Here is a 25,392-nt window from a genome sequence, read left to right on the forward strand (position 1 = left end):
TTTTTCCGGTCGGCGGACTAAATTGGCGTGACAGCATCGAAAATAGGAATCGAAATTTAAACTTTTGAACGATTCCGGGAGAATCGGAAAGTTAGTCCCGGTTCCAATCGATACTCGATACTCGATACTCGATACCCAACCCTAATTATAAGTCTCTTATTCTTTTTAATAGCATTGTTATTCTGAAGCTAACTAATAATAAATAAAATACTTCTTACCATTAATGCAGGCCTGGGCAATTATTTTGACTCAGGGGCCACATTTAGAGAAAAAAATGTGTCTGGGGGCCGGTATATCTATTTTTAGGAACACTAATACAAAACCTCACAATAATGTGTGATTGAATGCTAAAAACGTTATGACAGACCGCCTTAAAAAACGTAATGGAATTTTACATTTGTGTATGAACGATAAAACACTGAATATTGACAAAATATGAATGTCACACCCCCTTTCGATTGACATATTTTACAATCAAGTGAAACGCAACAAAAATGCAACAAACAGTGAAATATGAATGCGAAGGGTACAAAATAAACCCACCTACAATCTGATACATCTGATATTTGCTAAATTCCCCCCAGGGATCAATAAAGTACTTTGTATTCTATTCTATATATCACTAAGCTTTAGAACTTTGTTGTAAAAAATCTCCTTCCGCGTCTGTGGAAACGCTTCCCGCCCACACTGCTTGGTGCCTCTTCTGAGCTGCCGTGACGTAGATGACCATAGTAACTAATTAGATTACCAAAGTAACTGGTATATCATCCATAAGCGCAGATTCCAACCATTGAAATACTTTGTATAGTTGAAGACTTACAGCCATTAGAAAACATGACTGCACATCATAATGGCAGCTACACTTTCCATCTTAAAGATCTAAAAAAATTATTTGGGAATGTCCGGCGGGCCAGATTGAAAAGCTCAACGGGCCGCATGTGGCCCCCGGGCCTTAATTTGCCCAGGTCTGTATTAATGGGACTTCTTGAACAGGTGCGGTAGGAAACGGATGGATGGATTAAAATGCATGAGAATGTTTTATATTTTGAACGTTATTTTTAACACTGTGGTTACCAGCGGAATTATTCAGCTAAGATTGATCTGAGAGCTCAGATGCAGTCATCAAACAGAGCCACATCTGGCTCGAGAGTCATAGGTTCCCTACCCCTGCCATAAAGCATCCAGGGATGGCAGAACAAGAAAGAGTGACCCCCCCGTCTTTATTGTCATTACTATACTAAAACTTAATTAATCCTCCAAATTAATTTTCCTTAGTGCAAAAACAAAAACGGATGCAGACATAAAAAAACGCATTAATGGACTTCTAAAAAGTAGCTAAAAGAAAGAGAATTCACCGCAACATGCGTCTGGAGGCTAAAAACATAAAGTCAGTGCACAATGTATTATTGTTATTATTAATAGGGCCATTGACACAACATAAATGTATGTGCAACTTTGATTCTGGCAACTCTCACCCTCAAATTGTTAGGTATAGCGCACCTGTCCGCCACAAATTAATGCACAACAGTATTGAAAATAGTACTTTAAAAGTGAAAAAATGTCAAATAAAGTACGATGGCGAGGTTTTTAATGTTTGCAACTAGAGATGTTCTATAATATCGGACTGACGATATTATCGGCCGATAAATGCTTTAAAATGTAATATCGGAAATGATCGGTATCGGTTTCAAAAAGTAAAATGTATGACTTTTTAAAACGCCGCTGTACGGAGTGGTACACGGATGTAGGGAGAAGTACAGAGCGGCAATAAACCTTAAAGGCACTGCCTTTGCGTGCCGGCCCAATCACATAATATCTTTGGCTTTTCACACACACAAGTGAATGCACAGCAAACTTGGTCAACAGCCATACAGGTCACACTGAGGGTGACTGTATAAACAACTTTAACACTGTTACAAATATACGCCACACTGTGAACCCACACCAAACAAGAATGACAAACACATTTCGGGAGAACATCCGTACCGTAACACAACATAAACACAACAGAACAAATACCCAGAACCCCCTGCAGCACTAACTCTTCAGGACGCTACAATATACACCCCCGCTACCCCCCACCTCAACCCCGCAACCCCCCCGCCCCCCAAACCCCGCCCACCTCAACCTCCTCATGCTCTCTCGGGGAGAGCATGTCCCAAATTCCAAGCTGCTGTTTTGAGGCATGTTAAAAAAAAAATGCACTTTGTGACTTCAATAATGAATATGGCAGTGCCATGTTGGCATTTTTTTCCATAAATTTAATTGATTTATTTTGGAAAACCTTGTTACATTGTTTAATGCATCCAGCGGGGCATCACAACAAAATTATGCATAATAATGTGTTAATTCCACGACAGTATATATCGGTATCGGTTGATATCGGAGTCTGTAATTAAGAGGTGGACAATATCGGAATATCGGATATCGGCAAAAAAGCCATTATCGGACATCTCTATTTCCAAACTTTAAGACGAACCAACAGTTGTCGAATAATCTTTTCTTTTTACCACATGTCAGAGTGGCACAACTTAGCAAAAATGTTGAACTTGCATTGTAAAAAAATTCAGAAACAACAGCAGTAAACATGATGTTGCATCCTCTAAAAAAAAAGAATAACCCTACTGTCCTTAATGGCTGAGTCAAAATGTTTCTAGTTTTATTTTAAACATGAATGAAAACGTCAGTTTCCGTGAACTCATACACAGGATGGTCGGTGCTGCGTGTGAAAATCCCATTTTGATTAAGATATTTCAAGTAAAAGTGACATGCATAAACATGTTAGCAAAAAGCTAATACAGAAGTGGAAATTAATTAGAAATGTCAGGTGGCACAGGGGTAAGTCTGGGAATGTTACTGAATGGAATAATTCATGTTATTTAAAAGTCTAAGATCATCTTTTACATGGTGTTATACACTTAAAATATCTTCTCGATCTTCTCAAGTCAAAGTGACAACAGTCGGAGAAAATATATACAATTAAAAACAATAAATAAAGGAGTGTACTGGTCCGTTACAGTCAATTTGATACTGTCCTGTCATTGCAACGTTATAAAAAGTGTCAGACCGGAACACTTCTAGTGGTACTGTAGGGTAGAACAGTGTTTCTCACCACCACTTATGACGATATCAAACAAACAGAAGAAGTCTGGGGCAAAAGTCATACAGAAGTTTTTTTTAAACGCAAAAATGATGACTAACGTGGTTGAGCTCTATTTTCACTTACACTAAAATTTTATTTACAGTTTATTTAATAAACACATATATTACTAATTTAGTTAGAATGTATTCATTTTAGTGCTGTGTAATTGTACGTAAATGTATTTTTCATCAGTTTTCGGGACTCCTTTCTTTTGTAGTGTATAGTCTTTATTTTTTAACACCTGAAGTCTTGATAATAATCTTTGTGATTAGCCCATGCTTTCATATCATTTGACAAGGTTTATACTGTTAAACTACAAATTCGATGTAATATTTAAATATGATTACAACTAAGAGTAAGATTACTAATTCAGTGTTAATGTTTGAGTGGGTCCCGGGACCCTCTGTAGTGGAAAAGTTGGGCCCTGATGTCAAAAAGGTAAAGACACTGGAGCTTGCTTTTGATCAGTTTACTATTTATGGCTAAGCCCTCACACCCAAAAAAACTTCTGCATTTGGAAAAATGTTTAAAGAAAAATGCGTACCAACTTTCGTGTCAGCTGACACAACTGATATTCAGTTTGTGCGACCAAGTAAAATTCATTTAAAATTCAATAATTGTTTAAAGTATATACATATTAGGCAAATATGACACATTTCTTTTTTTAATAGTTAGATTACTGTCTATGCAAAACACAAACATAAAAAAATAATTTGTCAGAAAGTGCAAACAAAGACTCATGTAGCTTACTAATAAATAGAAGGAAATTATGTTTATTTAGTCTGTAACAATTTAGCATTGACACTTGTTTAAGTACGTTGTTTCAAAGTCAAAAACATGCTTTGCATCCATTTATTAAAAAATGCCTTTTCAGATTTTTGATTGGTCTTTGACCCATTATTATTGACATTATTACGAGTACTCTATTATAAAGTAGCCTCCATGTTTTATACTACAGCCACATAAACAGTGACATGTGCCTTCTTGTGTTTTTGTTGGCCTCCAGGCTCTCAATAAGTGTTTTTTTTCCACGTCTGTGCTTTCTCAGCATAAGAGAGTGACAGGTTTACAAGGCCACTGTTTTTTTACAATAAACTTTCTCTCTAGTAAAAACAATTGGCTTTTAAATGAACGTTGAAATGGCTCTCCCAACATTAAATAAGTTTTTGTTTGTTTTTTCTTAAAAAAGAGAGAGGCTGAATAATTTTTTTATGTCAACTTAGATCAATACAAATAAATGAGTAGCTGGACAGGTAAGTTATATGGATGGATGGACAGAAGGGTGGACAGATGGACAAATGGATACAGAGATTGATGGATGGATGGATGCACAGAAATCGATTGATGGATGATTGGACAGAATGACGGACAGAACAGACTGATGGATGAATGGATATAGCTGGTAAGACAGAAAGACAGGCATGGATGGAAGGAGGGACAAACTGACAGATTGTTGAACGGAATGACGGACATATAAGAATGGATTGGACGGACACAGGTAGAGGGAATGACAGCCATAAATGTCGGACCAACCAAAAACGGTTGGTCATAGATCAGTGGTAGGTTGGATACAGACATGGATGGATGGACACACGGCTCGATAGAACGATGGACAATCAGACAGATATTGTGGACATATGGATGGATGGACTAACAAAGGGATAGAACGATGGATGGATTGGCAGACATTAAATGGAAATAGATATATGGATGGACAGACTGACACATACTGTAAAAAGATTGACACACAGACAAAGTGAGTCTGATAAATTGGTGATTGGACGGATATAGACGGACGGATGGAAACAGATTGACTGACAAACAGATAACAAGATAGGACAGGTGAAAGGACACTACTAGAACAGAGATTCTCAAACTGTGGTACGTCTACCACTAGTAGTACGCGGGCTCCATCTAGTGGTGTGTCTAACAATCACTTGATTAAAGTACAGTGTTTTATTTTCCTATATTCGAACACAGTGTCACTGTTCAAACTGTGTGTAGTATTACAGTGGCCAAAATGTTAAATATACTTGATAAATAAAACCTCTGACTTGTTTTTTTTATGAATAGTTAGGCGTACTACGCTACTGTATTTTATTGTTGGTCATTATGGTGGTACTTGGAGGGCCCGGTGTTTTTCTGAGGTGGTACTTGGTTGAAAGAAGTTTGAGAACCGCTGTAAAAGAATGATGCTGAACGGATGAAGCAATATTTAAGGAGTGATGAACAATTGAATTGACATACAAATCAATGGGAAGGACATACTGTAGGTAAATTGTTAAATGGACAGATACTGTAGAAGGACGGACAGGGACAGACACATATTCATAGATGCATGGACTGAGGTGGATCGATGTAAAGATGAGCGGATGGACACTCAGGAGATGAACAAGCAGGCTGTCACAGGTGTACCGCCATTGATAGAAGAATGTCCGACAGATCGGACATATAGACAATCACTGTAAGGATGTAACAATATGACATTTCATACCACTGTTGTTGTGACTAAAATGTGCTCAAAAAGTACTTGTACACACACTGAAATCTTTTAACCAAGTTATCTTTTCTTTAAGTAACTGAAATAAATAGACACACGCTTAGAATACCCACTATTTTGCATGTTTGACGTGTTAGTCTCAGTAGTTCATCAGTTTTAATGGCTAAGCATTTGATGTTTTTAAATATCGGTTTGTACTGTAGCACTTCACGATGTATTCAAATGAAAAATGTGTAACAAATAAAATCTATTGTTATTATTTATTATTTCTGGTAGGGGTTGTGGCTACTCTGTTCAGCAGTCCTTAAACGCACCGTAAAAACCTCTTGTAGGTTCAATGTGAACAACTGAATATGTTAGACGGAATCCATCCTGTTTGGGTCCCACATCAACCTTAAGAAAGTCAATGATTTCACTATAAAAGTGGGTGACATTATTATCACCAGGAAGGATGAGGTCACCTACCTAGGTTCCATTCTAGAGGCTAATCTTTCCTGTGATAAAATGGCAACCAAGGTAATCAAAAAGGTCCACCAACGAACAAGATTTATCTATAGAATTTCCTCTCTGGTCAACAAAAGCACCATGAGGATTCTAGCGGGAACTCTCGTTCAACCCTTTTTCGATTACGTATGCACCTCCTGGTACCCTAGCACCTCCAAAACCCTCAAATCTAAACTCCAAACATCCCAGAACAAGCTAGTCAGATTACTTTTAGACCTCCACCCCAGATCACACCTCACTCCTACCCACTTCTCCAAAGTGGGCTGGCTCAGGGTGGAGGACAGAGTAAAACAACTTGCACTGAGCCTAGTCTATAAAATCCGCTACACCTCCCTGATACCGAAGTACATGTCAAACTACTTCCTTAACGGAAATGACCGCCATAACCACAACACCAGGGGGAGCTCCACTAACCACGTTAAACCCAGATTTCGATCTAACAAAGGTCTTAACTCATTCTCTTTTTATGCCACATCAATGTGGAATGCGCTCCCAACAGGTGTAAAAGAAAGGGCATCTCTATTCTCCTTCAAAACCGCAATAAAAGTACACCGCCAGGCAACTTCAACCCTAAACTAACACCCTCCCCGGATTGTAAATAATCAAATGTAAATAATCAAATGCAGATACTTTTTCTTATGCTTTCTGATCTCTCTCTCTCTATGTCCACTACTTGCTGTACATATCCTACCAAGTCAGACCTACACTGTTTCAATGTCCATTTCTCTGATGATGCAATTGTTGATGACTGAAGTGCTGATACCAACCAAACCTAACCCCCCCCCCCCCCCACACATCCAACACCCCGGATTGTAAATAATGTAAATAATTCAATGTATATACTCTGATGATTATCTTGTGTGATGACTGTATTATGATAGTATATATCTGTATCATGAATGGACCCTGACTTAAACAAGTTGAAAAGCTTATTCGGGTGTTACCATTTAGTGGTCAATTGTACGGAATATGTACTTCACTGTGCAATCTACTAATACAAGTTTCAATCAATCAATCAATTAGTTGCTCAGACAGCAGTGTGTTTATGTACGTTTAGATGAATGTATGTTGTTTCCTAATGGAGTATGTTAGCCTCTTTTGTTTTTGTGTTGGCTTTTAAGCTAGCGAGCTGGCGACCGTCAGTCTGTGAGTTTATCAAAGTGCAGTTACTAATCACGTTTTTCCGAATATTTCAATTTAAAACAGTAAATCTAACCGTCTGGAAGTTTTACGGCGGCTGTCATTATTACCGTTTATCGTTACATCCCTAAGTCATAGCTTGCTGGATGGACAGATGGAAGATGGGCGATAGAATGCAGGACTGATGGACCAATGGGCAGAGATTGACTGGATGAACATGGAATGAAATTGGACCGACATAGATGGATGTATGGACTGACGGACACAGGTCAATGGACGGACAGACAGCGTAAAGAGGACTTAAACAAACCTGTCATGTATGGTTTGTGGGCCCCCCATAGGGCCTGTCAATCATATTAGCCGGGGGCAAAAGCCTATTAATTACTGTACATAATGTGTCGTTTGCAACGTGGGGGACAATCCAATTCCGAGAGCTCATTTCCTTCTTTTGCTGCATTGGAAATAGCTGCCAGGCCTGTGTTGCATGCATGAACGTGTTCCTAGAATGTCAAGACGGACCCCCCCCCCCCCCCCCCCACCCCCCACCATCCTCACCCGTCAACATACACACATATGAAGCCCCGGGCACTCATTTAATCATCTACTTGTAGCTTCTAATGATCATGAATGGTCTTGTTCCGTTATTGTCTTAATCCTATTGTGCTCGTGACATTTCCCTCATCATGTCACACCTCCACAGGGTATTATGCTGACATGATTGTCTTTTTTTTTTTAATGCAATTATTTCTCTTTTTCCAGGAGCCTTTTTGATCCCTTACATTCTTTTCTTGGTCATCGCGGGGATGCCATTGTTCTACATGGAACTGGCTCTGGGCCAGTATAACAGGGAAGGGGCGGCCACGGTGTGGAAGATATGCCCCGTCTTTAAAGGTAAACACACTAACTAAACACTCCTGTTTTATATTTGAACTTTTTGAAAGTTTACACTCTCTGGAATCCATAAAGTACACTTTTAAAACCCAATTACATACATTTAAAAAAATGCTACATCTGTAGGTCACTTCCTGTTTTACAGATAATAAAAATTTGATAACAAGACCGTATCATTTTAAACGTTTGAAATGACAAAAATAAAATATATTTTTTCAAGTCAAGTAAAAGAATACTGAGTTCCTGTTTTTCTGTCAACGGAAGATGACAGAACCATGCCATTTTGGATTCTCGGTGGATAATGTCTCTTTCAAAGGTGCAAGAATACTTAAAAAAATCTCTATAATTAAATGGCACAAATAATGTTTCTTCTGTATTAGAAAAATGAACCTGTAAGAAAATAATACCGTATTTTCCGGGCTATAGAGCGCACCAGTATTTAAGCCACACCCACCAAATTTTAGAATAAATAAATATGTGTACGTATATTAGCCGCACCGGACTATAAGGCGCAGATATATACCAGTGCGAAAGATTTTCTTTACATACCTTAATTTTTTCTGAACTGTGTCTGTAACGAAGCAGTAAAACGGCTTATCAAACAAAACAGAAGTCATCGTCACGAGCCCACTAACAACGGAAGCTAGCTCTCCAATCAGCTAAACCGACTCCATAACTCCACGGTGACCTTTTGGTGAATTTACAAAGAACGCCATGGTAAGTTAATAATACTAACACGGACATTTGTAAACGTGTTAGCATACTCGCCGCGAGCTTGATTACATTACGATAGCACGTACAAATGTGCATGACAACACTACTACAGACATCACTCATGGGATGGTTTAATAAGTAAAAATTTTTTTAGCTACATTGTAAAACTTACAAATGTTGCTTGGAATAATTAATAAAGAATCCTTTCGAGCAGAACCGCTGTGGACGGTTACACTTCCGGTTCAAGGAACAAAACAGGAAGTACATTTTCAAGCCGCAGCACCTGCTGCAAGCAAACTCGTCCAATAGATGAGCTCAAACGATAACACACCTGTTCAGTGTTCTGTCGGTGTAATATGAAAACTATTTGTTGAATACTAAACATTAAGGCTTTAGCGAAGAAAAATCCATAAATTAGCCGGCCAAACCGTTTTACAAACCACAGGGTTCAAAGTTGGAAAAAGGTAGCGGCTTGTAGTCGTGATAACACAGTAGCTTTAATGGGACAGAATAGAGTGTCTCTAAAAAAAATTATTTTTTTAAACATAGTCCTGTATTTTAGTGAGGTTTTCCGTTTGTTAGTTAGATAGGCTTGTAGTCGAGATAACACAGTAGCTTTAATGGGACAGAATAGAGTGTCTCTAAAACTATGTTTTTTAAAACATAGTTTTCCGTTTGTTAGTTAGCAGGCTACTTCCTGGTTTTCGGAGTATTACATGATATTACAGGACAGTCCCATTTTAAATTTGCAGACAGAGCACACAATTCTATTATGAGTCAAATGGCAAGTAGAGTAAATGCTTTTGAAACAAAGGTTTGCTTTGTTCATTCGTCTGTTTTTTTAGTTAGCCGTCTACTTCCTCGTTCACAGAGAACGTACAAAGAATCGTCAAAAGGACTTTACCTTTTCATTAGCAACGAACATATGGTCGCTCTAGAATATCGTAAAATGTTGTGGAAAAGTGTTAGTTTTGCCTAAAATCTTGCAATCAAAACAATATTTGTTGCCTTAGCCTCTTGCTAGGTCATGGAAGTGTGTGTTTTTTTGCAAATACCAAAGCGGGAAAGGAGTACATACATGGTTTGTGGCCTTTTCAATGAAGTCAATCAATTAAATGAAAGGTGGACAACGACATTGTCAGACAAGAAAAATATACACAATATATTATCAAGTTGAAACCATATAAATTCATTCATTGAGAAAAAACATGTGTGGTCAGGCTTTGATTTTTACAGTCTTTGCAACATAAATCCCAGTTTCTTTCATACTCTGTTTTGTTAAATACGCCGAGACAGGTCATTGTGTAATAATAATGTTACGTCTATAAGTCAAATTTAGTGATATGAGTCATGGGCTAAGTAAGACTACCGTTTGCTTTGCAGTTTTCAGCCATGTGTTTTTAGCTTAACGGCAGACTGCGGAATGGTCCGACGACTGTTTCTGTTATTGAAGTAGCCGTGGCAACCGCTCCGCCGTGTTTACCTTCATGTCGACCGACAAAACGTCACAGTGGGCATGTGCAGGAACAATAGGGGGCGGGCTTAATATCTTCAAAGCACACTCCAAAGATGGTGTACGTCGGACAAGAAGGGGATCGCCCAAGGCTTTTGGTTGATTAGGTTGCGACATCTTTAAGTAGTTATTGATGCTTTTCTACAGAACATTTATCATTTATCAGAATGTGAGCTAGAAACAGTGTCACAACATTTCAATGTAGCGTATTATAAGGCAGAAAACAGCCATCTTTGCTGTACAAATTGCTGGCGATGATTGTGAAGACATATCTGTCAACATTGGTATATAAAAGATAAGGGATGTACTGGAGATATTTGTTTTGTTGTTGATCACATTTAAAATTACAATTTACAGGAAGAAAAGGGAAAATACGCTAGTTTCTAGGGAAAAAAACGGAGGGTATGTCTTAAGATGACTAATACAAAACAGTAAAATTAGCAGGAAAAATGTCTTAATGTTATAAGAATAAAGCCAGAAAATAGCAAGTAATGTTTCTGCTCACCATTTTACAACATTCTTATGTAATGACCATCATTGTTCTGCGTCTTTATTCTTGTAAATTGTATTCCTAACACTGTTAACTTTGCAATTGTTCTTTTTAAATTTTTTTTATAAAATAACAACTTTTTTTCGTTAAATAAAATGGTATTTTTTTTCAGAAATTATATATTTATTTTTGTAAAATGTCTTCATAAAATTACATTTGTAACGTTGCAGCCTTATTCTCATCGAATACCAACTTTTTTTGTAATACAGTGTTGAATTTTATTTCTCTTTAAAAATTACATCTTTATTCCCCGCAAAATTAGTATTATTCTTTATTAATATGCTTACTTCTATTGCCATTTTTAGTGTTCTATGACCATTTGTAGTGCAATAATGCCAATTGTCAATACTGTATTATTACTATCTACTTCACTAATTTGTTCATTATAATTGTTGGTATCATATTTGTATACATGTCATATTTGATTATATAGTTCTGTTGTTGTTGCTTTTGTTTTTTGTTCTTGTTGTCTCTCTCTGTCTTGCCCCAGTCGCCCCCCTCTTGTCCCTGCAATTTCCCTATCTGTCTATTGTTTTCTTCTTTCTATCCCCTCCTGCTCCGGTCCGGCTGTGTCAAACACTAAATATATCCAAACATTTAATAAGGTCAATTACAAATAGGGCAACACGAGAAATAGCCAAAAATAAATCTGTACAGTAGATATGGGCAGCTCCATCAACAATATGATTTGTCTGACTGGCTGGATTGGACAGAAAAAATTAAATTAAATAAAAAATAAAATTCTACCTTTTTCTGTGTAAAATTGCCACTTTTTTTTTTTTTTTGCAATTCAATGATTTATTTATGTTGTATTCTTGTAAGTGTAGCAAATAATACTAATTTGGAATAATGTATGAATTTTTCTCTGGATTTCATTATTATATATATATATATATATATATATATATATATATATATATATATATATATATATATATATATATATATATATATATATATTAAGTAGACTGTCAATTTTACAGTAAAAACTTTATATTTACAAAACGTTACTACGGTAAATATAAAAAACAGTAGCACTGGTTTTTTTGGGGTTTTTTTTTAACGGAAAAAGCTATCAGCTTAGATGCCAGAATATCACTATTAAATTTACATTGGTTTTTACAACATTATATTGTTAATGGAAAAACAGTACAAGTTCTTTTTTTTATTTTGGCAACTTACCTGCCGGTTTTTCTACCGTAAAAGCAAATGTATCTTTTTCCCATTTACAGTAATACACTGTTAAAAACAAGATTTTACAGTAAAAATATGGCAGCTCAGTCAACAGAAATTTAATGCAAAAAAAAAAAGTATTTTTTTTCAATTTACAGTAATACGCTGTAAAGAACAGTGAAAATGTATTGTCATTTTTTATTAATTTGATGGGTAGTTTGCTGTAAAATTATAAGTCTAGCAGATATTTAAGTATTTATTTTTATTTAGACGAAAAATGTTTGGAAATTATATACTGTAATATTTGTTGCAATAATGTTTTCCCCTAAAGTTTAAAAGGCATGCGATTTCAAGCAGTACATATATTTTTTCTGTCAAAATGAAGAAAATCAATTAGTGAGAAAAAATTAAGTACTTTATTGACACATATTTTCAGGTGTTTGTGGGCCAGATAAAATGATCTGGCCAGATCTGGCCCCCGGGCCTTGAGTTTGACACCTCTGGACTAATTTGATGCTGCTTATTCATAACAACCTTCAGATATGCAGTAGTTATGTAGTGGCAAACGCTAACTTATGGCCGTGCTCTTCAGGTGTGGGCTACACGGTGATCGTCATCGCCCTTTACGTGGGCTTCTACTACAACGTCATCATTGCCTGGTCGCTCTACTACCTGTTCTCCTCCATGACCAGAGAGCTGCCTTGGCTCAGATGCGACAACAGCTGGAACAGCCCCAACTGCACCGACCCCAAGGCCATCAACGGATCGGTCCTGGGCAACGGAACCTCGTACGCCAAGTACAAGATCACACCGGCGGCAGAGTACTATGAGTAAGTCACTTGGGACGTGTTCTAACTTTATACCGTGTCGCCTTTTGTGTGCACAAAGGAGTCTGAAACCGGCAATGGAAATTAAGTCTACCAAAACTCTGCATGGGAAGTTGATTTAGTCTTTGAAGTGCTTAAAAAAAGTTCAGTTATTTTTTTTCTTTTAGTTCAAAGCATGTCGGTCCTGCCCTGATGGCTCATTGTGCAGTCTGGAGGAAGTGATTCTGACTCTCGAGCCTCTGGTCCTTCAGGCACCAACAAAATGTGATGCTTTCATGATTACTGTATGCCTGAATACGAGCAGTTTTAGGGTACTAACACCGAAAAGTAGTGACTTTTAAAAATGAATACTTTACACAACAGTGAGTAGACTTAGACTTAGACTTCCTTTTTCAAATTTGAACTTTACAGTACAGATAAGAACGGAATTGTGTTGCATTAGCTCATGGTAGTGCAGGATAAAAAAGCAATAAGGTGCAGATATAAATAAATAGATTACTGTACAGATAAATATATTGCACTTTTGCATATGCATCTAGGTTTATGGATGTATGTAATATTGTCTTTATATTCCAGCGAGTTAATCCATTTTTGGGGGGAATTGAGGGGATTATTATGATGCGTTCAAGAGTTTTATGGCCTGAGGGAAGAAGTTGTTACAGAACCTGGAGGTTCTGCTTCGGAGGCTGCGGAACCTCTTTCTAGAGTCCAGCAGTGAAAACAGTCCTTGGTGGGGGTGGGAGGAGTCTCTGCAGATTTTCTGAGCCCTGGTCAGGCAGCGGCTTTTTGCGATCTCCTGGATAGGAGGAAGAGGAGTCCTGATGATCTTTTCCGCCGTCCTCACCACTCTCTGGAGAGACTTCCAGTCTGAGGCACTGCAGTGCAGGCTCCATTCCAGACAGAGATGCAGTTGGTCAGTAGGAATTGATACTGAGAAAATGTGACCGTGACGATTAGGTTAGGCCAGGGGGTAGGCAACCCAAAATGTTGAAAGAGCCATATTGGACCAAAAATAAAAATAAAAATCTGTCTGGAGCTGCAAAAAATTAAAAGCCTTATATACGTGTTATACTGAAGGCAACACATGTTGTAAGTGTCTATATTAGCTGTATTAACCTACTATCAAAATGACTTTAAAAGTCTTATATAAGTGTTATAATGAAGGCAACACATGATGTAAGTGTCTGCTTTATTTGCCTACTATCAAAATGACTTTAAAAGTCTTATAAAAGTGTTATAATGAAGGCAACACATGATGTAATTGTTTATATTAGCTGCATTAGCCCACTATACTGTCTTAGAATGGCCAAAGGTATAGATGTGTGTGTCCAAGTTAAAGGAAATGGCAGGCTGTCTTTTTCTAATGGATTTATTACAATCTTTGCAAGCTGGGTAATGTTTGCTGTGGTCTGGAACAACATGGCACACAAACAACTATCAGAAATGCAGCCAATATTACATACAGATAATGTGTCATGAGACATGCAAATATAAATTAAATACACAGAGGACATTAGTGAAGGAAATTAAATGAGCACAAATATACCTACAAACGAGGCATAATGATGCAATATGTACACGCAGTTAGCCTAAATAGCATGTTAGCATTGATTGGCTTGCATGACGCATGCACGTCATGGATTGACCAAATATGCCTGATAGGCACTCCAGCAAATCAATAACATCAACAAAGCTCACTTTTGTGCATTCACGCACAGCATAAAACGTTTGGTGGACAAAACGAGACAAATAATGAGTGGCATAAAACACGTCTTTCTGTGGCAGCATCGGAGAAATTTGTACATGTAAAAAAACTAGGATGAGTTCAGGGATCGCTGAAATTAGTAGGACAAAATGGCGCTCTCCAAATGCTCTCATCAGAGAATCACGTTTAATATGAACAGTGGGATTTCTAACAATTGGGAAGGTTTGTGTCATGTTTGTTCTCCTACAGAAAATATATTAAAACAAAAAATATATATTTTTCTTCATATTTTTCCATTTTCACACATCTCTGAAAGAGGTCCAGGGAGCCACTAGAGCGGTGCTAAAGAGCATCTCTAGAGCCGCAACCCGGGTTAGGCTGTAGAGAAGGTTTTGAGGAGAAATGGGACTTAGTGACAAAGAAACCCCTCAAATGAATGCAAACTGTTTGCTGCAGTCTTATACACTGCAGGCTCATATTTGCTGCTGTGCACTGTTTCCAAGCTGCCCTCAGTCTCTTTTTGGATAAAATCAGTCTCGAAAGAGTAAACACAGAAAAATATAAATTTCTGTCGTCTTTTATTGTGAAGGACTCGTGATGCAAATTATTATTAACTTTAGTGGGAAAGTCACAACTTTGTTCTCTTAAAAAAAGTAAGATTTTTTTTGTAATTTTCAATGTAATTATTCTAGTATTCTAACATTATTCTCATACATTTTATGACATTTTCTTGTTGTAATACGTGGCTTGGCATTGTCTTGCTGAAATAAGCAGGGGCGTCCATGATAACGTTGCTTGGATGGCAACATATGTTGCTCCAAAACCTGTATGTACCTTTCAGCATTAATGGTGCTTTCACAGCTTACCCATGCCTTGGGCACTAATACACCCCCATACCATCACAGATGCTGGCTTTTGAACTTTGCGCCTCTAACAATCCGGATGGTTCTTCTCCTCTTTGTTCCGGAGGACACGACGTCCACAGTTTCCAAGAACAATTTGAAATGTGGACTCGTCAGACCACAGAATGCTTTTACACTTCGTATCAGTCCATCTTAGCGAAGCCGGCGGCGTTTCTGGGTGTTGTTGATAAATGGTTTTGGCTTTGCATAGTAGAGTTTTAACTTGCACTTACAGATGTAGCAACAAACTGCAGTTACTGACATTGCTTTTCTGAAGTGTTCCTGAGCCCATGTGGCGATATCCTTTACACACTGATGTCGCTTTTTGATGCGGTACCACCTGAAGATTCGAAGGTCACAGGCATGCTGCTTACGGGCAATGATTTCTCCAGATTCTCTTAACCTTTTGATGATATTACGGACCGTAGATGGTGAAATCCCTAAATTCCTTGCAATAGCTCGTTGACAAATGTTGTTCTTTAACTGTTTAAAAATTTGCTCACGCATTTGTTCACAAAGTGGTGACCCTCGCCCCATCCTTGTTTGTGAATGATATACCCAATCATGGCACCCACCTGTTCCCAATTAGCCTGTTCACCTGTGGGATTTTCCAAATAAGTGTTTGATGAGCATTCATCAACTTACTCAGTCTTTTTTGCCACTTGTGCCAGCTTTTTTGAAACATGTTGCAGGCATCAAATTCCAAACTGGCTAATATTTGCAAAAAATAACAACGTTTCTCAGTTTAAACGTTAAGTATATTGTCTTTGCAGTCTATTCAATTGAATGTAGGTTGAAAAGGATTTGCAAATCATTGTATTCTGTTTTTATTCACCATTTACACAACGGGCCAACATCACTGGTTTTGGGTTTTCTATTAATGTCTTTGGATATGCATACAAACAAACAGAAATCTTTATTCAAAACCCAGACAGACGAAACCATTTTGTTGTAAGAACTAGCGCAGTATTGTTGTTAGACATGACCTACAAAATGCTTCACAGGATGGTATTGTATTGAACAAACAAAAAGTCACTCATTATTTGGTCATCTGAGGACGTTGTCCACACATATTGTGTTGATCAGGTGTTTGTGACCCTAACGTTCCACTTGTTTTTTTCTTCATCTTGCCATAAAACTGTTGGACATATTTTGAACACAGTATCTTATTATACCAAAACAGACAACAGTTGAAACAAAATGAGTGGATCATTTCAAAACTCAATCGTTTGAGGAATTAAACAAGGACGTTCAACTTGTTTTTTGGTGTTTTGTGGATTGTGGTATGGCGGGGCGGGGTTGGTGAGGGGGGGGCGTTTGACTGCAGCTCGCAAGGAATTGGGTGCCGTTCAGAAGACTGGAAGACTGTAGCAATGTTCTATCTGCTTTGATGCTTGCTTGATGTTAAGTGTCCAAAGGAGGAATGTGGGAGAAGTTGATTCAATAATAGCAGGGAAGGTCGCTTTTGATACCATTTGTTGAATTTGGGCAAAGCAAACAGATGTTATTGGAAACTGGCGGTTTTCAAAGGCTCTTTTGGTTTTTAGACTTTGGGTGTTTTTTTGTTTTAACAGGTGTTTTTTTATAGGGCGCACCGAATTATAAGGCGCCATGTTATGATTTTTTTTCTCAATTTAAAACACTTCCTTGTGGTCTACATAACATGTAACGGTGGTTATCTAGTCAAAATGTTGCATAGATTATGTTTTACAGACCATCTCCAAGCCGCTTTCTGACCGTCTCCTCAGGATGCGCCGTTTTGTTTTATTTCGTCTTATTTCCGTGCCTCCGCCACAATCATTTTAGTGCTTTCATAGCGAGTCTACTGATAGATATAAGTTAGAACTGTAGGCTACATTATATTAGAAATGGATGAATGCCCCACAAAAAGCGGATAGAGGAAAAAGAAAGAGCTTATTGACTACGGCGCGGACTACAATGGCGGACGCATGCACATTTTCGGGACTCAGGCAGATCCCAAATACACATCAGCAGGTACCAGAAGGTAAGAAAAGTCTGTTTTGTATAATATTGCGAAACAAGAAGCAAGGTAATATGTCTGCTAATAGGTGCCATTTTGGGGTCCTTATACACGCACCATAATAATACCCGTATGTTGAGGCACAGTACGTCTGACTACGGCAGCCGTAATGCTCTGCGTTATATCAAGCGGTGCGGCTACGTATCTTACCAAAGTCGTACTAAAACATTTGACAGATTTTTGAGCGCTGTGTTTAATGTTCTATATTCACAATGAAGCAACACCGTTCTGGTGTCGCTTGCTTGTGGGAACTTGCTAGCATCATTTAAAGAGCCGTCAGTCAACCTGCAGTCCACACGTATCTCTTATGTGTGACTGCCATCTACTGGTTACACTTATAACTACACTATGTACCAAATAAAATTGTTTCAATGTTGGTAAGCATAACCAATAGCGGCGACGACTTGAAGATATATATTCAAATAGTGTACATTTTCAGGAGATACATTATGTTTGACAATGGTGGGGCATGGTTTCATTTGCAATTTATGTAAGCTTTTACAAAAATCTTGCAGGCAGATTAAAAAAACAATGTTGGGGGATATTTTAAGAGAGTTTTAATAGTCTGATCTGTTTTCTCTAATGCATGTCCAACTTGATCCCAGGAGTCCTCACTTTTGGCCTGTTGACAATGACGGTCACCACTTGAGAGCAATTTTATCGGAACAGGTCCGCTTTTTTCCATTTTTTTCCTCCTCAAACCGTTTTCAATGACTTTTTCCCAACTTTATTCTGAGTGAGCAAATTAGTATCTCTGGCCCAAAATTGTATCTGCAATTTTATTACAACAGGACAACTTTAGCTCCCCCCCCACCCCCCTAAAATTATTTTCTGTGGCTCTTTTCCAACTTCATCCTGAGTGACCAAAATAGAATCTTGGGCAAAGTAGCTGGGAGCTTATTGGCTGCGATTTTATCTGGTTGCTGATGGTCACAAAGGAAAATGTTGGAGGCTATTTCTTAATAGTCAAGCAGAAACATGATTTATTGACTTTTTTATTAATAATTATTATCATAATTGTTAGTTTTTTGTGATCTTTATCACTGGTTTAGGGACAATCTTTGTCAATATTATGATACACTGCAAATTATTTGCCACAAGCCAAGATTTAAAATGTTATCTCTAGAAATGTTGTATAGTTTTAAGAGCTATTGTATTTACCTTATTTTAGTCAATGATTTGACATCATAATCTTAATTTTAACAACACAATTATTAGAGATATCCGATAATTGCTTTTTTGCCGATATACGATATTCCGATATTGTCCAACTCTTAATTACCGATACCGATATCACCCGATACCGACATAAACCGATACCGATATATACAGTCGTGGAATTAACACATTATCATGCCTAATTTGGAGAACCAGGTATGGTGAAGATAAGGTCCTTTTTTTAAAAATTAATAAAATAAGATGAGATAAATAAATTAAAAACATTTTCTTGAATAAAAAAGAAAGTAAAACAATATAAAAACAGTTACATAGAAACTAGTAATTAATGAAAATGAGTACAATTAACTGTTAAAGGTTAGTACTATTAGTGGACCAGCAGCACGCACAATCAATCTTGTGTGCTTACGGACTGTATCCCTTGCAGACTGTATTGATATATATTGATATATAATGTAGGAACCAGAAATATTAATAACAGAAAGAAACAACCCTTTTGTGTGAATGAGTGTGAATGGGGGAATGAGGTTTTTTGGGTTGGTGTACTAATTGTAAGTGTATCTTGTGTTTTTTATGTTGATTTAATAAAAAAAATAAAAAAATAAAAAATAAACGTTACCGATAATAAAAAAAACGATACCGATAATTTCCGATATTACATTTTAAAGCATTTATCGGCAGGCCGATATTATCGGACATCTCTAATAATTATGTTTTGTCAATTAAAAATGCTGAAATTGAGAAATTAACCATTCAAATAAGACATTTGAGTTTTCTCTACAATCTTGTTTAAAGATTCTGCAACATCCCCAAAGTTAAAGTTAAAGTACCAATGATTGTCACACACACACTAGGTGTGGCGAAATTATTCTCTGCATTTGACCCATCACCCTTGATCACCCCGTGGGAGTTGAGGGGAGCAGTGAGCAGCAGCGGTGGCCGCGCCTGGGAATCATTTTTGGTGATTTAACCCCCAATACCAACCCTTGATGCTGAGTGCCAAGCAGGGAGGTAGTGGGTCCCATTTTTATAGTCTTTGGTATGACTCGGCCGGGGTTTGAACTCATGACCTACCGATCTCAGGGCGAACACTCTAACCACCAATCTAAGAATTGCGAGTTGAAAAATGCTATTCAGAATAAAATACTTATTTGTGGCTAAAAAAAAAAAAAAAAAGTCCTGCTAATTTCCAGGTATACAAATCGTAATTTAGGATGTTTTATCAAATACAATTAACTCATTGCATGAACAGATAACCACACTAGTATTTTTTTTCCTAAAAACGTAGTCTTTTTATCCTATATTTTGTCAGACCTTTTCTACAGTGTACATGATGTATCGTGAGTTTGGGTCTTTAGCGTGACCGTTTATATCAAAGTTCAATTTGTTCTCCACTCCTTTTTTCGAAGGGATCTGAAGCCTTTAAAACAAAACCATACGAGCTCAGAGATGATGAAACGCACCGTCGCCGAGGTACGTGTAAATTCTCAACCACCGTGATGTCACTTTTCAACACTAATAATCACCTGGCTTTGATTCATGGCCTCAGACTTTTTGTTAAGCAACTAAATCAAAGTTATCTTCCTTGTAATAAATACCACGGTTGATGAGAGCAATGCAGAGAATGTGCACTATATGGTGAGACTCAGTGGAACAAGCCGGTGAGATTTTAACATCAGGATCGTTTCATAAATCGTCTAACTGACATGGAGGACACCGGAAACAGGGCTATTTGTAATTGGATCTTTCCGTACTACACATAGGCGTACTGAGTTCCCATACAGTACACATAGACTTAGACTTCCTTTTAATTGTCATTCAAATTTGAACTTTACAGTATAGATAAGAACGACATTTCGTTGCATTAGCTCATGGTAGTGCAGGATAAAAAATCAATAAGGTGCAGATATAAATAAATAGATTACTGTACAGATAAATATATTGCACTTTTGCATATGCATCCACGTTCATGGATGTATGTTATATTGTCTTCATATTCCAGCCAGTTAATCCATTTTTGGGGGGAATTGAGGGGATTATTATGATGCGTTCAAGAGTCTTACAGCCTGAGGGAAGAAGCTGTTACAGAACCTGAAGGTTCTACTACGGAGGCTGCGGAACCTCTTTCTAGAGTCCAGCAGTGATCTGCTAAGATCCAGATAACAAGTGCTAAATAGCAGGCACAAAGTACTTTTAGTGGTTATGTTACGGGTGATCTACTACTTGTCCAAATGATAACAAGTGCAAAAGTGGTACAGGCTGCCCTATTTAAATGAGGATTTTGCGTGTATGTTTCGTCACCATAGAGACACTCCATACTCATGATGACATCGTATGATAAGAACAGTCCAACCTGTGCTGTTTCATTATGTTGTGGAATATGCAGCGGACAAAAATATAAAATGGACCACCTTTTCTGGGATGCAGTGGATTCGGAAAGTATTCACAGCCCCTTACTTGTTCCATGTTTTATTATCTCACAGCTTTATTCCAAAATGGAATAAATACATTTTCCCCCTCCAATTTCTACAGACAATACCCCATCATGACAATCTGAAAAGGTTTTTTCTTTGATTTAGCAAATTCATTAAAAGTAAAAAAAAAACAACCCATGTACATAAGTGTTCACAGCATTTGTGCAATAATTTGTTTATGCACCTTTGGCAGCAATTACAACCTCAAGTCTTTTTTAATACGATGCCACAAGCTCGGCACACCTATCTTTGGGCAGTTTCGCCAATTCCTTTTTGCCCATTACTCTTCGCAGCACCTCTCTAGCTCCATCAGGTTGGATGGGCAGCATTGGTTTTCATCCAAGATGTCTCTGTACATTGCTGCATTCCTCTTTCCCTCCATCCTGACTCATATCTCAGTTCTTGAAAAACAACCCCACAGCATGATGCTGCCACCACCATGCTTCACTGTAGGGATGGTATTGGCCGGGTGATGAGCGCTGCCTGGTTTCCTCCAAACATGATGCTCGGCATTCAAAGTGTTCAATCTTTGTTTTAATTGGTTTTACCCTTTAAAATCTTTTTTAATCATATTTATTTTTATATTGGTTTATATTGGTTTCATATTCATTTATTTTTTGTTTTTATTCAGTCATTGGTGGAGCTAAGGACAATATTTGAATATTTTTTTAATATTGTTTTTATTATTGTTGTGCAGCACTTTGGAAACATTTTTGTTGTTTAAATATGCTATATAAAGAAAGTGGATTGGATTGGATTGGATTTGTCTCAACATAATAGAGAATTTTGTTTCTCATGGTCTGAAAGTCTTTCAGGCGCATTTTGGCAAACTTTTGACTAAGAAATGGCTTCCGTCTGGCCACTCTACAATACATGCCTGTTTGGTGGATTGCTGCAGAGATGTTTGACCTTCTGGAAGGTCCTCCTTTCTCCACAGAGGAATGCTGTCGCTCTGACATAGTGACCATCGGGTTCTTGGTCACTTCCCTGTCTAGACTTAAGATGAATGCAGAAATGTACAGAGACATCCTGGATGAAAATCAACACTTCCCATCCAATCTGATGGAGCTTGAGAGGTGCTGCAAAGAGGAATGGGCGGAACTGCCCAAAGATAGGTGTGTCATCGTATTCAAAAAGACTTGAGGCTGTACTTGCTGCCAAAGGTGCATCAACAAAGTATTGAGCATAGGCTTTGGATACAATACATTTGCAAATTAAATTAACATTAATACAAGAACGTTTCACATTATCATTATGGAGAATTGTCTGTAGAACTTTGAGGACTAAAATGAATTTATTCCATTTTGGAATAAGGCTGTAACATAACAAAATATGAAAAAAGTGAAGCTCTGTAATTACTTTCAACTGTGAGCAAGACAGGAGACCCTATTTTTATCGCTCCAAAGGTGTGCTCTCGGTGGCGCCGGTGTTGTGATGGTCCGTTTGGAATAATCCAGATACAAAAAAATGCATATCGCAAGACCTTTTTTCATATACATGAAAAAAACAAACAATGCCGTTAAAAAAAATAACACCAGGAAATACCAAAACGACTCCATTGAATTTGTTTTAATCAGTCCTTGGTCATCAAGCAGCTATAACATTATAACAAATATTGCTGAATAGACTATATGTCTACATTTGTTTTATTCTGACAGTCCTAATATGTTGAAACGCACACAATGGAATATCGTCTTTCTCAATCTTTGCAGCATGATTCCCTACTTTCTTACAGACATTTGTGCTTAACTGTGCCAGTTTGCGCGTACCTTCCAAACATGCTTAATAGAGACACAAAGCAGCGGCCACAGAACAGTTTTAGTCTTGATGAATCACATTGTGTGTGCTAAATGATTATATTTGCATTTCCTCCATATTTGCCTTCTGATATCCAGATACAAGAAAATGCATATTGCAAGACCTTTTTTCATATACCGTATTTTTCGGACTATAAGTCACAGTTTTTTTCATAGTTTGGCCGGGGGTGCGACTTATACTCAGGAGCGACTTATATGTGAAATTATTAACACATTACCGTAAAATATCAAATAATATTATTTAGCTCATTCACGTAAGAGACTAGGCGTATACGATTTCATGGGATTTAGCGATTAGGAGTGACAGATTGTTTGGTAAACGTATAGCATGTTCTATATGTTATAGTTATTTGAATGACTCTTACCATAATATGTTACGTTAACATACCAGGCACGTTCTCAGTTGGTTATTTATGCGTCATATAACGTACACTTATTCAGCCTGTTGTTCACTATTCTTTATTTATTTTAAATTGCCTTTCAAATGTCTATTCTTGGTGTTGGGTTTTAACAAATACATTTCCCCAAAATAACTTATACTCCAGTGCGACTTATATATGTTTTTTTCCTTCTTTATTATGCATTTTCGGATGGTGCAACTTATACTCCGGAGCGACTTATACTCCGAAAAATACGGTACATGAAAAAAAAAACCAATGCCATTAAAAAAAACACCAGTTAACACCAAAACATCTCCATTGAATTTGTTTTAATCAGTCCTTGGTCATCAAGCAGCTATACAATTATAAAACAATATTGCTGAATAGACAATATGTCTACATTTTGTTTTATTCTGACAGTCCTAATATGTTGAAACGCACACAATGCAATATCCTTTTTCTCAATCTTTGCAGCATGATTGGAATATCCTCTTTCTCAATCTTTGCAGCATGATCCCCTACTTCAGGGGTGTCCAAAGTGCGGCCCAGGGGCCATTTGCGGCCCGCAGCTAATAGTTTACCGGCCCGTCACACGTTCTGGAAATGCTATTGCAAAAATTAAAAAAAACATTAAAAAAAGTGGAATGAGGTGAAATCTGACTAGAAAAAGTTGCAATGTTGACACAAAGCTGCCATGCAGGCTGTTTTTTTCTTTTTTTTTTTCTTTTTTTGCCATTTCTTAAAAAAAAAGAAAAAAAAAGAACTCATTATTGACCTATTCATTTTCCAATTATTTCAAATATTTAACTTTAAAATGTTTTATGAGGAAAATATTGCGTGGTTGCCATACAAAAACATCAATGTTTTCTTTGACAAAAGAGCATAAAACAAACAAAATAATAGTTCAAACGTAAAATCGACAGATATATCTGAAGTTGATCTCGACTTAAATGTTGAAAGTAAAAAAAATAAAAATAAAAATGTATCACTTTATTATACAAACCTTTTGGGTCCCAAATATATTGAATGGGATTTTATTTGTCTTTTCACTGTGATTACTCAAAAATAATAATGAATGGCGTCCTGCATTATTGATCTTTTTAAGGCTCTAATTACTTCACATCAAACATTGCTTTTTGAATGTTTTGGGCAGTGGGGGAAATACTGCATATTTCAGTTTTATTATAAAAAACAAAGTTGTCTTTGACAGAAAAGGCATAAATCCTTTTTGTTTTTTTTAACTTTATTTCAACCTGAAGTTGATATACTGTAGAGATTTACTGTAAGCGTTAAAAAATAAATAAATACATATATATATATATATATATATATATATATATATATATATATATATATATATATATATATATATATATATATATATATATATATAATAATTTGATTTTTTTATTTTTTATTTTAATGACTTAGACTCTTTATGGTCCCCGGGAGCCCTAAAGGTAAAAAACAAAACAAAATCCATATATTTTGTTATGGTTTGAAAATGAAAAATATCAAAAAGGCCCCCGCATGCTTTAATTTTTCCGTGTGCGGCCCTCAGTGGAAAAAGTTTGGACACCCCTGCCCTGTTTTCTTACAGACATTTGTGCGTAACTGTGCCAGTTTGCGCGTACCTTCCAAACATGCTAAATAGAGACAGCGGCCACAGAACAGTTTTAGTCTTGATAAATCACATTGTGTGTGCTAAATGACTTTATCCGCATCTCCTCTATTATTGCCTTCTGATAATCAGTGAAAATTGTAGTGTACAATTCTAGTATAAATTCTACATATTCATAACGACAGACACGCTCGGTTTTGCTCACTTAGAAGCTACAATCTTCTGCGCACAAGCTATGTAGATCCGCATTGCGTGCACTATCAAGTTTGCACTTGTTTTAATGCACACAAACATTTAGTAGATCACGCCCATTTAGTGAGGT

General features: G+C 37.1%; 1 protein-coding gene across 2 annotated transcripts in view; it reads left to right on the forward strand.

Annotated features, from left to right (window-relative positions):
* Positions 1–25,392, forward strand: part of slc6a2 (solute carrier family 6 member 2) — a 118,027-nt gene that overhangs the window by 32,493 nt on the left and 60,142 nt on the right. For both annotated transcript variants that reach the window (XM_062023920.1, XM_062023926.1), the window contains 2 exons: positions 8,046–8,177; positions 12,720–12,957. In XM_062023920.1, the coding sequence (XP_061879904.1) occupies positions 8,046–8,177; positions 12,720–12,957 (370 nt within the window). The remainder of the gene's footprint in view (positions 1–8,045; positions 8,178–12,719; positions 12,958–25,392) is intronic.

The sequence above is a fragment of the Entelurus aequoreus genome, linkage group LG02 (genome assembly GCF_033978785.1).
Source record: "Entelurus aequoreus isolate RoL-2023_Sb linkage group LG02, RoL_Eaeq_v1.1, whole genome shotgun sequence".
NCBI classification, from domain to species: Eukaryota; Metazoa; Chordata; class Actinopteri; order Syngnathiformes; family Syngnathidae; genus Entelurus; species Entelurus aequoreus.